The sequence below is a fragment of the Eschscholzia californica genome, unplaced genomic scaffold, assembly GCF_041429995.1.
Source record: "Eschscholzia californica isolate CP2 unplaced genomic scaffold, dmEscCali1.0.p SCAF_2, whole genome shotgun sequence".
Classification (NCBI taxonomy): domain Eukaryota; kingdom Viridiplantae; phylum Streptophyta; class Magnoliopsida; order Ranunculales; family Papaveraceae; genus Eschscholzia; species Eschscholzia californica.
The window spans coordinates 3,058,070-3,070,270 of record NW_028238309.1 but is presented as its reverse complement, the minus strand read 5'-3'; the positions used below and the strand labels follow the sequence as shown (position 1 = coordinate 3,070,270).

The 12,201-nt window shown below is 37.9% G+C and overlaps 2 protein-coding genes across 2 annotated transcripts; both read right to left on the bottom strand.

Annotated features, from left to right (window-relative positions):
* Positions 1 to 393: 393 nt before the first annotated feature.
* On the bottom strand, positions 394 to 2,858 carry LOC147555288 (rho-N domain-containing protein 1, chloroplastic-like). The gene is made up of 2 exons (XM_086662775.1): positions 2,729 to 2,858; positions 394 to 1,876 (listed from the first exon to the last, which is right to left on the bottom strand). The coding sequence occupies exons 1-2, from the start codon at positions 2,766 to 2,768 to the stop codon at positions 741 to 743; spliced, it is 1,176 nt and encodes a 391-aa protein (XP_086518901.1). The 5' UTR covers positions 2,769 to 2,858; the 3' UTR covers positions 394 to 740.
* A 921-nt stretch (positions 2,859 to 3,779) lies between these two features.
* On the bottom strand, positions 3,780 to 7,264 carry LOC147555287 (mitochondrial ATP-independent inner membrane protease subunit 2-like). The gene is made up of 5 exons (XM_086662774.1): positions 7,022 to 7,264; positions 5,275 to 5,447; positions 4,615 to 4,798; positions 4,273 to 4,379; positions 3,780 to 4,125 (listed from the first exon to the last, which is right to left on the bottom strand). The coding sequence occupies exons 1-5, from the start codon at positions 7,091 to 7,093 to the stop codon at positions 4,044 to 4,046; spliced, it is 618 nt and encodes a 205-aa protein (XP_086518900.1). The 5' UTR covers positions 7,094 to 7,264; the 3' UTR covers positions 3,780 to 4,043.
* Between the last annotated feature and the right edge of the window lie 4,937 nt (positions 7,265 to 12,201).

The window sequence follows — 12,201 nt, the reverse complement described above, 5'->3', positions numbered from 1 at the left end:
GTTCAAAGTCGGGGGATAACAGTGAACGCAAAGTGGATTACACCACAAATCCAATCTCTGCGGGGGCGGCTGCTCCACGAGGGCAAGGTTTTTTCTCGTCGAAGTGTCGGCGAAGTTTTCTCTAATTGTCTACATTTAACATGCTTATATTTTTATGCAAGAACAGATTATATGACAACAGTGATAAGCTGCAGACACTTAGGCCAGCAGAATCCAAGCCAGCTTAGGTGGATGGCCAGCATTAAGAGAGAAGTGCGATTCGATCATGGTCATCCACCTACCTGAGTCCGTTGGGATTTCACTGGCCTAAGTGTTAGACAAAGTATCATTTTTCGTAATAAAAAATATAACGAAATGTGTAACTTTTACGAATTCAAAAGGCGACATCTAGCATTTTCTTCCAACTAAAGGTAAAATTTACTTGTGTAATAAATATTACAACAAATCCAAAAGAGTAGATGATCAAAACTTTGAAGTACCTTCATCAAAGATTCAAGGTCACAACACTAAAATCATCCTAAAAGGTACAGACAACATTAGCTTGATTACCCAATCCTCAAAAAATGTAAAAAAAAAAAAAAAATCACAACCCAACGAAGAACTAAGACAGTAAATTGCCTTCAACATATGAAATTTGTAGGCCAAAAGTTAGAGACGAAAGAAGAAAACGAACTCTAGCTTCGTTGTTATTTGCAGGAGAATCCTGCTGTTTATCTGCTATTTCATGTGAATATGTTATCTTAGTCTCTAGCCAGTAGCTCGATGAGTTCGACTTTCTTCAACTTTGAATAACCTTTTAAACCTCGTGATTTAGCAAGTACCCTTAATTCTACTAGCTTTAACGCACCCAAGTCGGTGTGTTCACTCGACGACTGTGTATCCACGAGGTCATCATTATAAGCTTCATCAAAAACATCTGAGGTTTCAGAATCTGATATCTCAGCAGGTACTTTATCATGTGTATCAGAAGAGATGGCAAATGACTCTAGCTCTGACTCCAGCTCGATTTCAGGCTCAAGTTCAAACTCTGGCTTTACCTCAGGTTCAGGCCCGTGCTCATTTTTCTCATCACTTACACGTACCTTCGAATATGAGTTAGAACTGACACTATCCGCCGGAGAAAAAATGGGCTCGTATTTTATTCTTGGAACTGGAGATCTACGCCTAAAGTTTGATACGGGCCTTCTAACAGGACTTCCGTTCGGTTCTTGAGCTTCTTCTACCGTTCCCTTGGATCTTGGGTTGATGTAGTTAGTATTCTGTTCTTCTTCGTATGAATTAGTCTTTTCAGGTTGTTCAAAAGTAAAGCTCGTACTTTTGTTGTTGTTGCTGCTTCTGCTTCTACTACCTTGCTCAGTTGAGTGCTTCCTTAACAGTTTAAGAAGGGAATCGACCGTTTCAGTTTCTTTACCTTCTCCTTCTGAAGCTTCTATCTGCTTTTCTTCCTTCAATGCTGCTCGTTGCCTGAGTTGGACTTGGACCTTCCTAAATAGTTCTACAATCTCCTTCTCTCTTGGACCAGGTGCCGCAGTTGCCTGAAACCTTGGGCTAGTGGGAAAAGAGAGTAATGGGCCATTTCTAGAGGACAATATCTCAGATTCTTCGTTGTTCTCAGAGTTATCTCTGTCCGAATTTTGTCTGGTCCTGTTTCTCGAGAAGCCATGATCTTGTTTGTTGTGCCGAGAGAAGTCCGGGTTTCTTCTATGATAGCTTGAGCTAGCCGTACAGACAATTAGTGATGTCCTCTTGGAGCCGAGTAGTGGCCTTCTCCTCAAAAGGACCTTGACCTGTGGAAAGGGCTTGAACCCACCTCGCCAAGAGTAGGACGATACAGCTCCTGGACAGAGGAGACACTTACCCTCTACTGGTCCATAACCTTCACAAAAGCCAGAACTTATACTAGTTAATCGAAGTACAACAAGATTGCCCAAATATACGTTTTCAAATTCCAAGCATTTGGCGATAATGAAAGCTTCGAGCACAAGTCCCTCACTTACAAACTACACAATAGACGTGTCCACTAGAGAAAACCATTGCACGGCTAGAATTCAGCCCATCCAATAAGTTCGGTCATGGACCAATCTTGGAAAACTTAGAACGCGAAAAGAATGTGTAGTTACAAACTGATCATTTTCTCGTACTAATCAAATCTAGAACTATCAAATCAACTTAATTCCAGAGTCGTCTAAGTTTTAATACGAATGAAAGTTTAAAGTGTTCGGTCATACGTGGTCTTAATCGAAGTAGCACATTCATAACAAAAAGCATAATCTCATGAAATTAACAACTTAACATAGATAGGAAGGATAACACATATTAATCCTTTAACTAAGACCTTGGTAATTGAATGAACAATAATAATACCCAAAATCCAAATAATGATTAAAACCTAAGAACATCTAAAACTAGACACACTTTAGTTTACTAAACTAAAGAGAAATACAAGATATACTAACAAATAACAATCAACAAACCCCTTCATGGCTCATTTGAAGTCCAACCCACCATAGAAAACCCAATAGACAAATAGTTAACTTAATAGACATTTAAAACAAGATTCTGTTAGATACAGAAAATTTTGAGACAAACCCATGAAAAAAGTATCAAAACCTTAACAACCCAGTTCATGAAACATCACCTTTATCACTATCAGAGGCAAATTCAATAACAAACCCTAGAATATTCAACTAGAAAAGGTGAAGAAGAAGAAGAAGACAAGAATCAATACCTGGGTTACTAGAGACGAGATGGAGAAGTTCTTGAGACATTTGGTCAGTCAGAGAGTAACAAAGTTGGTCTAATTGATGGTTTCTAAAGCGTAATCGTGTTAGGTTTGTGAGTGGGAAATGGGAAGGGGTAGATATGTTAATTGAGGCATCATATGAGGGTGTAAGTGGAAATTTAAGAAATCGGAAAACTTTAAGGGTTAATTCCATTTTACCCCTCTTATTGTGACTAACTTACCCCAATGGTCTCAATGTTTTGACCAGCTTTCAAAATGGCCCACTAAACACCTTGCTCGTTACTTTTTTTTATTTTCCCGTTTGGTAATAAGTACCTCTAATACTTAATACCAACTTTACCGTCAGTGTATTAGATAATGAGAGATAAATATGGAACAAAAGAGAGAGCAAGATTGAGAGATCATATCAGCGAGAGTGAGAGTGAGAGAGGAAAGAGAATAAGAGATTGAGTGAGTGACAGGGGATAGAGTGTCGAGAAAAACATGAAGTTAAATAGATGTAGATTGAAAGCCACAGAATAGAGCAGATCGAGTGAATGATTTTGTGTGTGCGAGAAAACGAGAGAGTGGTAGATAGAGACTTAGTCCTATTGGTGATACAGACTAAGCCCAAGCTCAAGCCCTTGAAGGCATGCCTCGCTAGGAAGCTCAAGCCCATGAAGGCATGCCTCACTAGGTTTCCCAACAACCCAGACACATAACCCACCCATTTACAACACCCACAAACAAAAGTTCCTGGAGCCGCTACTCCCACAGTCAAAAGCTGGGAGCCGGCCTGATGAGTAATCTGATGGTGGCCTGACTCCCACCCTTATTTAAGTGTGGACACTAAATATGTTATCTGCATTTTATGAACAGTTCATAATTGTCCTGTAAACTGGCTCAAGTCAGATTTCAAAGTGTTTGTTTTTGTCATTGTGGTGTTTGACTAATCTGAATGACTGATTTGATTGAAAATGAGAAAAAACAAACACTAAGATCAAAAAATAAAATAGAGATTCACCCAAAAATAAAAGACAAAGTGACACAAAATGGCTAGAAGTAATCATATCCTAATAACAATTTCCTTTGCATCAAAAACTCGAAAAACTGTCTTGGTGTTCTTCAGTTACAGAAAGATAAACTGAGAACAAGATAGACCTGATTCCCTGCAACCATATAATAAAACATATGAAATGTACCTAGAGAAATTCCATTCTGTGTCTTTATTTTCATTTTATTTGTTCAGAAACTCAGGTACAGTAACATTAACTTCGATAAAAGGAATCAGAGCTTAACTCGCATGGAATTAAAATCAAGTCTATGCTTTATGATTCTTTGCCATTTCGTCGACATCCAATTCAACTGCAATCACCGGAGAATCCTTCTTCATACTAGCTTGACTGCCAAAGATAAATGGATAGAAATAACAGTTTATTACAGGGGCCATGATCTACCGCTGTATAAAAGAAATAACAGTGCCAACATATATATATATATACACCAAAAGCTGCATAAAAGAAGAGATTGATCAGAATTGAGTGATCTACCTGTTCTGGACGGGGCCATGATCTACCGCTGTTCGCAAACAATATATGACCCTGCCTACTATATCTGACATCGGTAGAGGGCCAAACGTTCGACTGTCTTTAGCTTCCTGCGGAAAAATTAAATTTGACAGATAAGAATCATATAATACAGGCCCTGAAACAACAACCATTACCAACTTGAATGCACTACATTTGCAAAGGTAATTTAGCTAATTGCCCGTCTTCGAAAATCATATAGGTCCCTAATCTTTTCAAAACCAGACATATTAACTCAAGAATTTGTCGGTGACAATTAAGGGAAAATGGTCGAGAAAGATGTTGGAAATTTGAAAATAGATGTACCTTAGCTTTTAGAGCTTCATTATCAGCAAGCAACCAACACTGATCCTGCTCAAGAAGGAAAGGTTCTTCTTTCTCATCTGTAGATGCCATTTCGTACCCTTCAACTGCTGCCAATCTTCTAACCAGATAGTTATCAGATTTCACAGGGTCCTTCACGACAACAACATCCCCGACAAAAACGCGCCTATACCAGAACATAAATACTATGAAATAAGAAAACTTGAGCACAGACGATATCACACATTAAAGATCTGTCAAAGTGCTAATAGTTCCAAATGGGAATTTGACATGGTAGATATTAGAAATGCTTGGTACACTTGTTTCGGATGAACCCATAAAACCGATGGATGCCAAGATAAAGAAAATTGGCCAAAGACCCAATTTGATGTTGGCCTTGGTTAAAAAGACATATCAATACTCTTCAGGCCCGTGCAAAATATTGATGAGTTATTGCAAACCTTACATAGGGAGCAGAAACCTAAAAAATTGATGGTTCCTTTTTTGACAAAAGAAAATTTGGCTTAGTTTGGAGTTTCAGCCAATTTTCCTAAAAGAAAAATGAATCATTGCAAGCTATTACGCAGACAGGTTTTTAGTTTAGAAAAGAGTATATGTTTACTAACAAATATTAAAAGAAAAAAGAAAAGCAAGTCCAATTACGTTGGATCTGCAGTTGCTAGTTTCCGAACAAGAAGAGTCCCCCCTTGCTCCCCTATTGTCGGGGCCATTTCTTGCCCTTTATTCCAATGCAGATAAGTCAATTTTCCCTGGAATACATTCTTCCAAACGGCATCACCTACTTCTCTGTCACTGATTAGGCCTGTTTTATAGCTCTGCATCGTAGAAGTACTATGTCAGCATTCCCCTAAGGAAATGGTTTGTACGAAACATTCAGCAGAAGCACCACATAATATAGATAGATCGTAGATTATGAAATTTCACTCAATTGTCATACTCGAACCTTTGTAGGAACAGACTGATCAATAATAAAAGAGTATTTTACCTACATGCAGCATAGATGATTACAGATCTAACTAACAGCCTAACTCTTGTGAACCTCAAAGTCGCTCAGAAATGAATAATTATTGAACTAGTTATGGAATCTGGAGCTTTTATATATCTAGATATAAAAATTGGTAGAAGCTAAAATTAATAATTAGATGACCAAATCTAGAGTTCCGTAGTCCGGAAAAAGATGAGATCAAGACATGGTAATTGGTGGTTGCAGATTTCATAGAGTCCAAGTAACACCCACATCCCATGTGGCAATTGAGTAGTGGTGGTAAATTTGGGGAGAAGTAGGGTTTTCGTGCCAACATGTGAGCAAAGGTGATACTGTGATAGTTTGAATGAACCCCCGAGGTTGAACTGACATTAAATCCATAAAGTTGCTCAACGAGGGCTTAGCATTAAGACAAACAAATTTTCGCCCTCAGATGGCCGTGAGGAGCACTAATTATTGCCCTCGGGTGCTCGTGAGGAGAACTATGTCATGTTCTTCCTGAGTCACGGAGGCCTGTACCCGACGAACAACAGTAACATTGTCTAGAAATGGTGTTGGAAAGTAATGGCATGCCTATAGGGGGTACTTCGGTATCATTTTTGTCTAGATAACGCTATTGAGTTCCCCCTAACCCGATTGACAAATCAACGATCAAACTTCCCATTCACGGGTACTCATACTAATCCTTCACTCAGAGATGCCTCTATAAATCAAAGAGAGATCCAAAATTTGCAAACGACTAAGATTAAAGCTTGGTAAAGAAAATGTCAATAATTCAAGACAAGATTCCCTAAAAGAACAAAAGTAGTAACAGTTCTACGAATAAATCGTAACTAATACCGGTTTATCAGCCAAAAGAGTAAGGATCAAGTCCAACTGAAGATAAAGGGCAAACAAAGAAAGAGTCCATGGAATTTATCACAAAAGTACTGATGTTCATTTGGAACAACAAGAAATACAAGAAACCACAAAGAAACACAGTGCAATTTGACAAATTCAAACTGATGATGTAAACCCATTTTGTAACTCATTTAAAGATCCACAAAGTCTAGAGAAACTCCATTAGCTAATCTACCCCCAAAATTATTACAAACGAAGAAGAAAACCCTAAAAGGAAACCCAAACATTGATTCCTCAAAAGTGATACAAATCATTGTAACAAGCACAAAAAATCTCTCCTTTTTCACCTCATTCTACATTAGCACGATGAAATCATAGAAAACACACCTACCCAAATCTTGATCAACAAAAGTAAACCCTAAAAGGAGGTGAAAACTACAGTTCATTGAGACAAACAAAAAAAAACCCTTGGAAATTAAAACTTTCAGGTTTCAGGTCATGAAAAAGAACAACAATCAAGATGGTACTTTCAGGTAGGGTTTAAGAAGATGAAAGGTTACTAACCTTCCAACTGAGAGAGACGGAGTACTCAAACTTGTGAGCTATGTATCGAAACCATGTCGACAAGGAAACCATTGGAGAAGACAAAGACTTTCAAAACGTAGCGGCAGTGGTAGCATTACCTTTTCAATTTACCCCCTTTCTCCCCAAAAAATATCTCTCTCGCTCTCAGTTTTTATTGATACAAAATTTGTTTTTCAATTTCTATTTTCGAGCTCAAGTAAATTTGGTGTGACAATTGAACCCAATAATATGTTATGACCATGTCCAACCCCGTGACGGTAGTGGTTGGACACTCACTCCTCGTCACGGAGGTTCTAAGGTCGAATTCATGAGTATCACAATCTCCCACCTCAACGAAAAATCGTCCTCAGCGTTGATAACACTTCTGACGCCCCAAGCCTTAGCAATTATCGATATTGTGTGACTATCATAATATCTTTGTATTATCTATTCATGATGTATTAATGCCTTGTAATGATGTCCACCACCCTTTGGTGTAACGGATGGACACCCCTCTTAAGACCATGAGGTCGTGGGATCGAGTCTCGGTGGAAGCAGTTGCCATCAAGATTTATCCTATGTAATTTAGGCTATGAATAATGTAATAATTTGTCGGGCTTTAGGCCTCTTCGTTGTCGGGCTTTAGGCCTCTTTCATTCTCAGTTTAAAGTAGGCGGTTATCGTGCTCATTACATCTCCATGATGCATCAATGCCTTGTAACGACTAACGTAGACCGTAGTCGAATTCTCAAAAAAAAAAAAAATGCCTTGTAATGATGACTCTTGTTGTAATCTATCTCCCCAAATTGTTTTTGCCCACCCATACTCTTAGCGTCTCTAGGAATTGGGTGGTCCAAAATTTCGAGGGTACTCGGACTTGACCTAATCTTTGTGGACTTTAATAGCACAAACTCAAACCAGTCTGGGTGTCTTAAACTGTTTTGTCCATTGCCTCAAATTGAGACCCACAAAAAATGCGAGAAAAGAGCACCCCAAGAGTAAAAAGGCGAGACACCTATAGAAGCACTCGAAATACATCACGATTTGCATTTCCAGTAGAATATGATAGCGTTTGATTGTAGAGTGGAGGTGGATTTATGATTTTTCATTTCTTATAATTGTGAATCAAACAATTTAAAAGGCAAAATGAATTTTTGAACATTTTATTTTGGATTAAACCAAACGATAAAATATGATATTCAAAACACCTGAATCGCAGTAGTGGGTTATTAGTTACGGTAGTCACGTGTTTTCTTTCTCTGAACAAACACTACGACTCATTACGTACATTAAATGACATGGCCAGATAATAAATATAGGTGGATTCTTTGGGGCATAAATAAAAATCTTCGGGCCATATTCCTTTTAGTATAAAGCTTGCTTGTTTGAACTTTCTCCCCTGATCTTCATTTTTTTTTCTTTCTTTCACTCTCTCCCTCTCACGTTGTTATCTTTTTCTCTTTCTCTTTTTCTTTCTCTTTCTCCCACTGCCTCTCACTATTTCACTCTCCCTCTCGTTATCTCACACTCACTATCTATGTCTCGCTCTCACTGTCTCATTGTCGCTCTTTATTCTCTCTGTATAGATCTTTCTATTTCTCTCGTTGTAGATCTCTCTCATCTAATGTTTATATGTCTCTTTGTAGATCTCTTATCTCTTTCTCGCAGTTCTCTCTGTCTTTGTGGATCTCTTATCATCTCTATAAATCTCTCAGATTTCGTTGTCGGTTGACCACAAGATATTCGTGGTTGGTCGACCATGAAACACTCGAGGTCTGGTTCTGGCGATATGAACAGTTCTCTCCATCAGAGTTGCGTATATTTGAGAAAGAGGGAGAGATAGACAGTGAGATGTCGAGAGAGATGGAGACAATGAGGAATCACGAGAGAGTGAGATAGTGAGAGGGAAACAATAACCGAGAGAAATAGTGATAAAGAGTAAGATAACGAGAAAGATAGTGATAAAGAGTAAGATAACGAGAGAGATAGTGATAAAGAGTAAGATAACGAGAGAGAGAGAGAGAACAACAGAAAAGTAAAAAGATGAAGATTAGGGGGTAAAATTGAATGAAGTAAATTTTGGGCTAAAAAACTACCCCCTGAGTCAATCTTGATTGACTGGGTCTTACGCCCCAAAGACTTTTCCTTATGCTCCAAAGTCGCAGCCTAAGGTGTTGTTTGTTTTTTTATTTTTTCAGATTTGAAATCTGAATTGGGTTCCAATTCAGATTTCAGATGTTTGTTTTTTAATTTAAGAAAATCTGAAAACTTAACTAAATTTGACCAAGGTCTGAATTGGCTGAAAAAGAGCCCAAATATTCCGGACTTCAAAACAAGTCTGAAAAAGTGGAATACTTTCTGAAATATATCAAATGACGTTTTTGTCCCTTCATTTTAGAAAAAAAATTGTCTTCAAAGCCACCACCACCAGCAAAACCATCACCGACGCAAAGCACATCATCACCACCACCACAGAGCACATAACCACCACCATAGAGCACTTCAGCGCCACCACCACATAACACATCACCACCACCACCACAGAGCACACCACCACCACCACATAGTACACCACCACCACAGAGTACACCACCACCACAGAGTACACCACCAACCACCACAAACCATAGAGTACATCATCACCACCAACCGAACCACCTCAGAGTACACCACCACCTGCCAGACAGCCACCACAATGACAAAGCAGACCACCACGCATCAGGAAGATCGGTGAACCCTTTTGCAGATATATTGTTAGAGAAAGGGAGAACGCGACTAATAAAGAGAGATGAACCCATTGCAGATCTAATACAAGAGAAAGCAACTGAACTCTTTGTCTTGAGAACGATTGAGTGAGAGAGAGAGAGAGGAAGGCAGGAATTAGGGTTTCCTAAAGAAATAAGGAGAAAGGAATAGGGGTTTTATTTTGAGAAATAGGGATAGAGAAATAGGGTTTTAAGCTTAGGTTATGTTTGTTAAAAATATGAGATAAAGGTATTAATGTCAAAGTACAAATTCAGACATAATGATTCAGATAGGGAAATACAAACATTCTAACTTGTGAAACAATTAAGCCAATTCACATTCAACCAATTCAGACTCAGACATTAAAAAAACATCACCTAAATATGTAAATATAAATATACATCAGGAATCTTATAATGCATTTTTGAGCCCTGAAGTAAGACTATCAAATGGAGCCTTAAGATCTATTATTTCCTACGTAAACTTTATTCTTTCTTCTTTCCTCCCACCACCACGGCCACCCACGACAGGATGATCGATTGGCTTAAGATTTTCCCCCAAAATCGCGACCAGAATATGTAACATGATGGTCAGTCATGAACTTTATAACACATTTTTGGGCCTAAAGGCATAAAGTCTCGTAAGGATAATACAGGGTTTGAAAATCTATTATTTTCTACGTATACTTTGTTCTTTTCTTTCCTCCCACCACTACTCACAACAAGATGATGTACTGCTTTGGCCCCAAATCGTTCAATATTTAGCGAAGTGGACCATCCCCTTCGTTGGAAAGAATGGGATATCAAACAGAGAAGGATGAAGAAAGATAAAAAGAGAAAAAATTAATGGTGGTGGCAGCGACAAAGACGGTGGTGGTGGGAAGAAAGGATGACGTAGAGATTTTTTTCCAAAGTTGCTAACAATGATAGTCTACTAGACATCCTTGTCGCGCATGAGTAAGTGGTGATGAGGTTAGGGGCATCTGGGGTCGTGGCAGGGGCCCTTCAGAATCTTTACACCAAAAATATTTTGATAGTCCGAAAATAAAACGTTTTTCCCTGAGTGGCTACTTTTAGAATAAGTGCACACCCTACTGGACAAGTAATTTTTCTCATTACGTTATTTCCTTGCACGCAAATTGGCATGCATACTAATTCCAAATTTAGATAAATTTGTCTAAAACGATAATGGCTAAATATAATTAGCGGTTGAAAATACTACAACTGAAAGAGTTATTTCAGCTGTGAATTAGATTAGAACTTACTTCACGGATGGTTGATGAGTAGTTTTCAGATGTCTTTGTAATGCTTAATGTATTTTTTATGTATGAATGTTAATATCTATTTTGTTATTGTGTTTTGAGTTTGTGTTAGTATATAATCACTTTCCCCGCCTATCATTACTACACTAGATTACAAATAACAAATTTGAGAACTATATCAAATAGAACACAAATGTGAAAGAATGTAAAATACTGCTATAACCAGCTAGATACGACGTTGCAGAGTTCTATACGATCCAACAAACTTGATCTTCCGTGCAATGAAACCACTTGAGTTCCACTGTCACTATAAGTTACTCGACCAATCAAGGGTGCATCAAATAACAAACACACAATGAAAATGTGATAAAACTGGAAGTCCATGAAACACTAAATGCTATAAACTAAGATGAGTTAATATAGTTAGTAAATGTCAACAGACGAGAAGTTGTAAGTTCGAGTCTTTACGAATAGAGTAGTTTGAGGACATGTTTAGAATCTAATCTAACCCTTGATTATATTTTTTTTTGAGAAATCGGCTACGATCTACGTTAATCCAGGCCCGTGGAAGGTTCAGTGCGGGCAGGGCGCTCGCACTGGACCCCCACTATTGGGGGCCCATTTCTTTTAGCTACTCAAGCAATATATATTTTATATTTCTTCTCCATTACGCCTTCTTTGCGATATTTAAAAATTTGTAAACTCAATTTTCAATGTGATATTATATTAAAATGCATAATTTTCACAAGTGACTATGGAATCTTAGATTCGATTTTCTATAACAAATGAAATAATTTTTTTCCCTTTAACTACTTTCTTCGAAATATATTGAGATTCGTTACGACTTTCATCTATCTCTTATTAAATTATCTTGCATTTTTTTAATTAATTTTTATTAGTAGAAAGGTCCCGATCAAATTTGGCACAGGGCCCCAAATTCTCAGCCACGACCATGCGTTAATCGTTACAAAACATTGATAAATCACGAAGATTTGATTAACACGACAACCGGTTAAGTTAAACTATTAATAAAAGAGACCTAAAACTCAACAATACGAAAGAGGTCTATAGCCCGACAAATTTATCACATTATTTACATATTTAATAATCCAAGTTCAATAAACTATGAATTCCATCCTCCTCAGAAAATCGAATCTTGAACTTCTAGAACTTT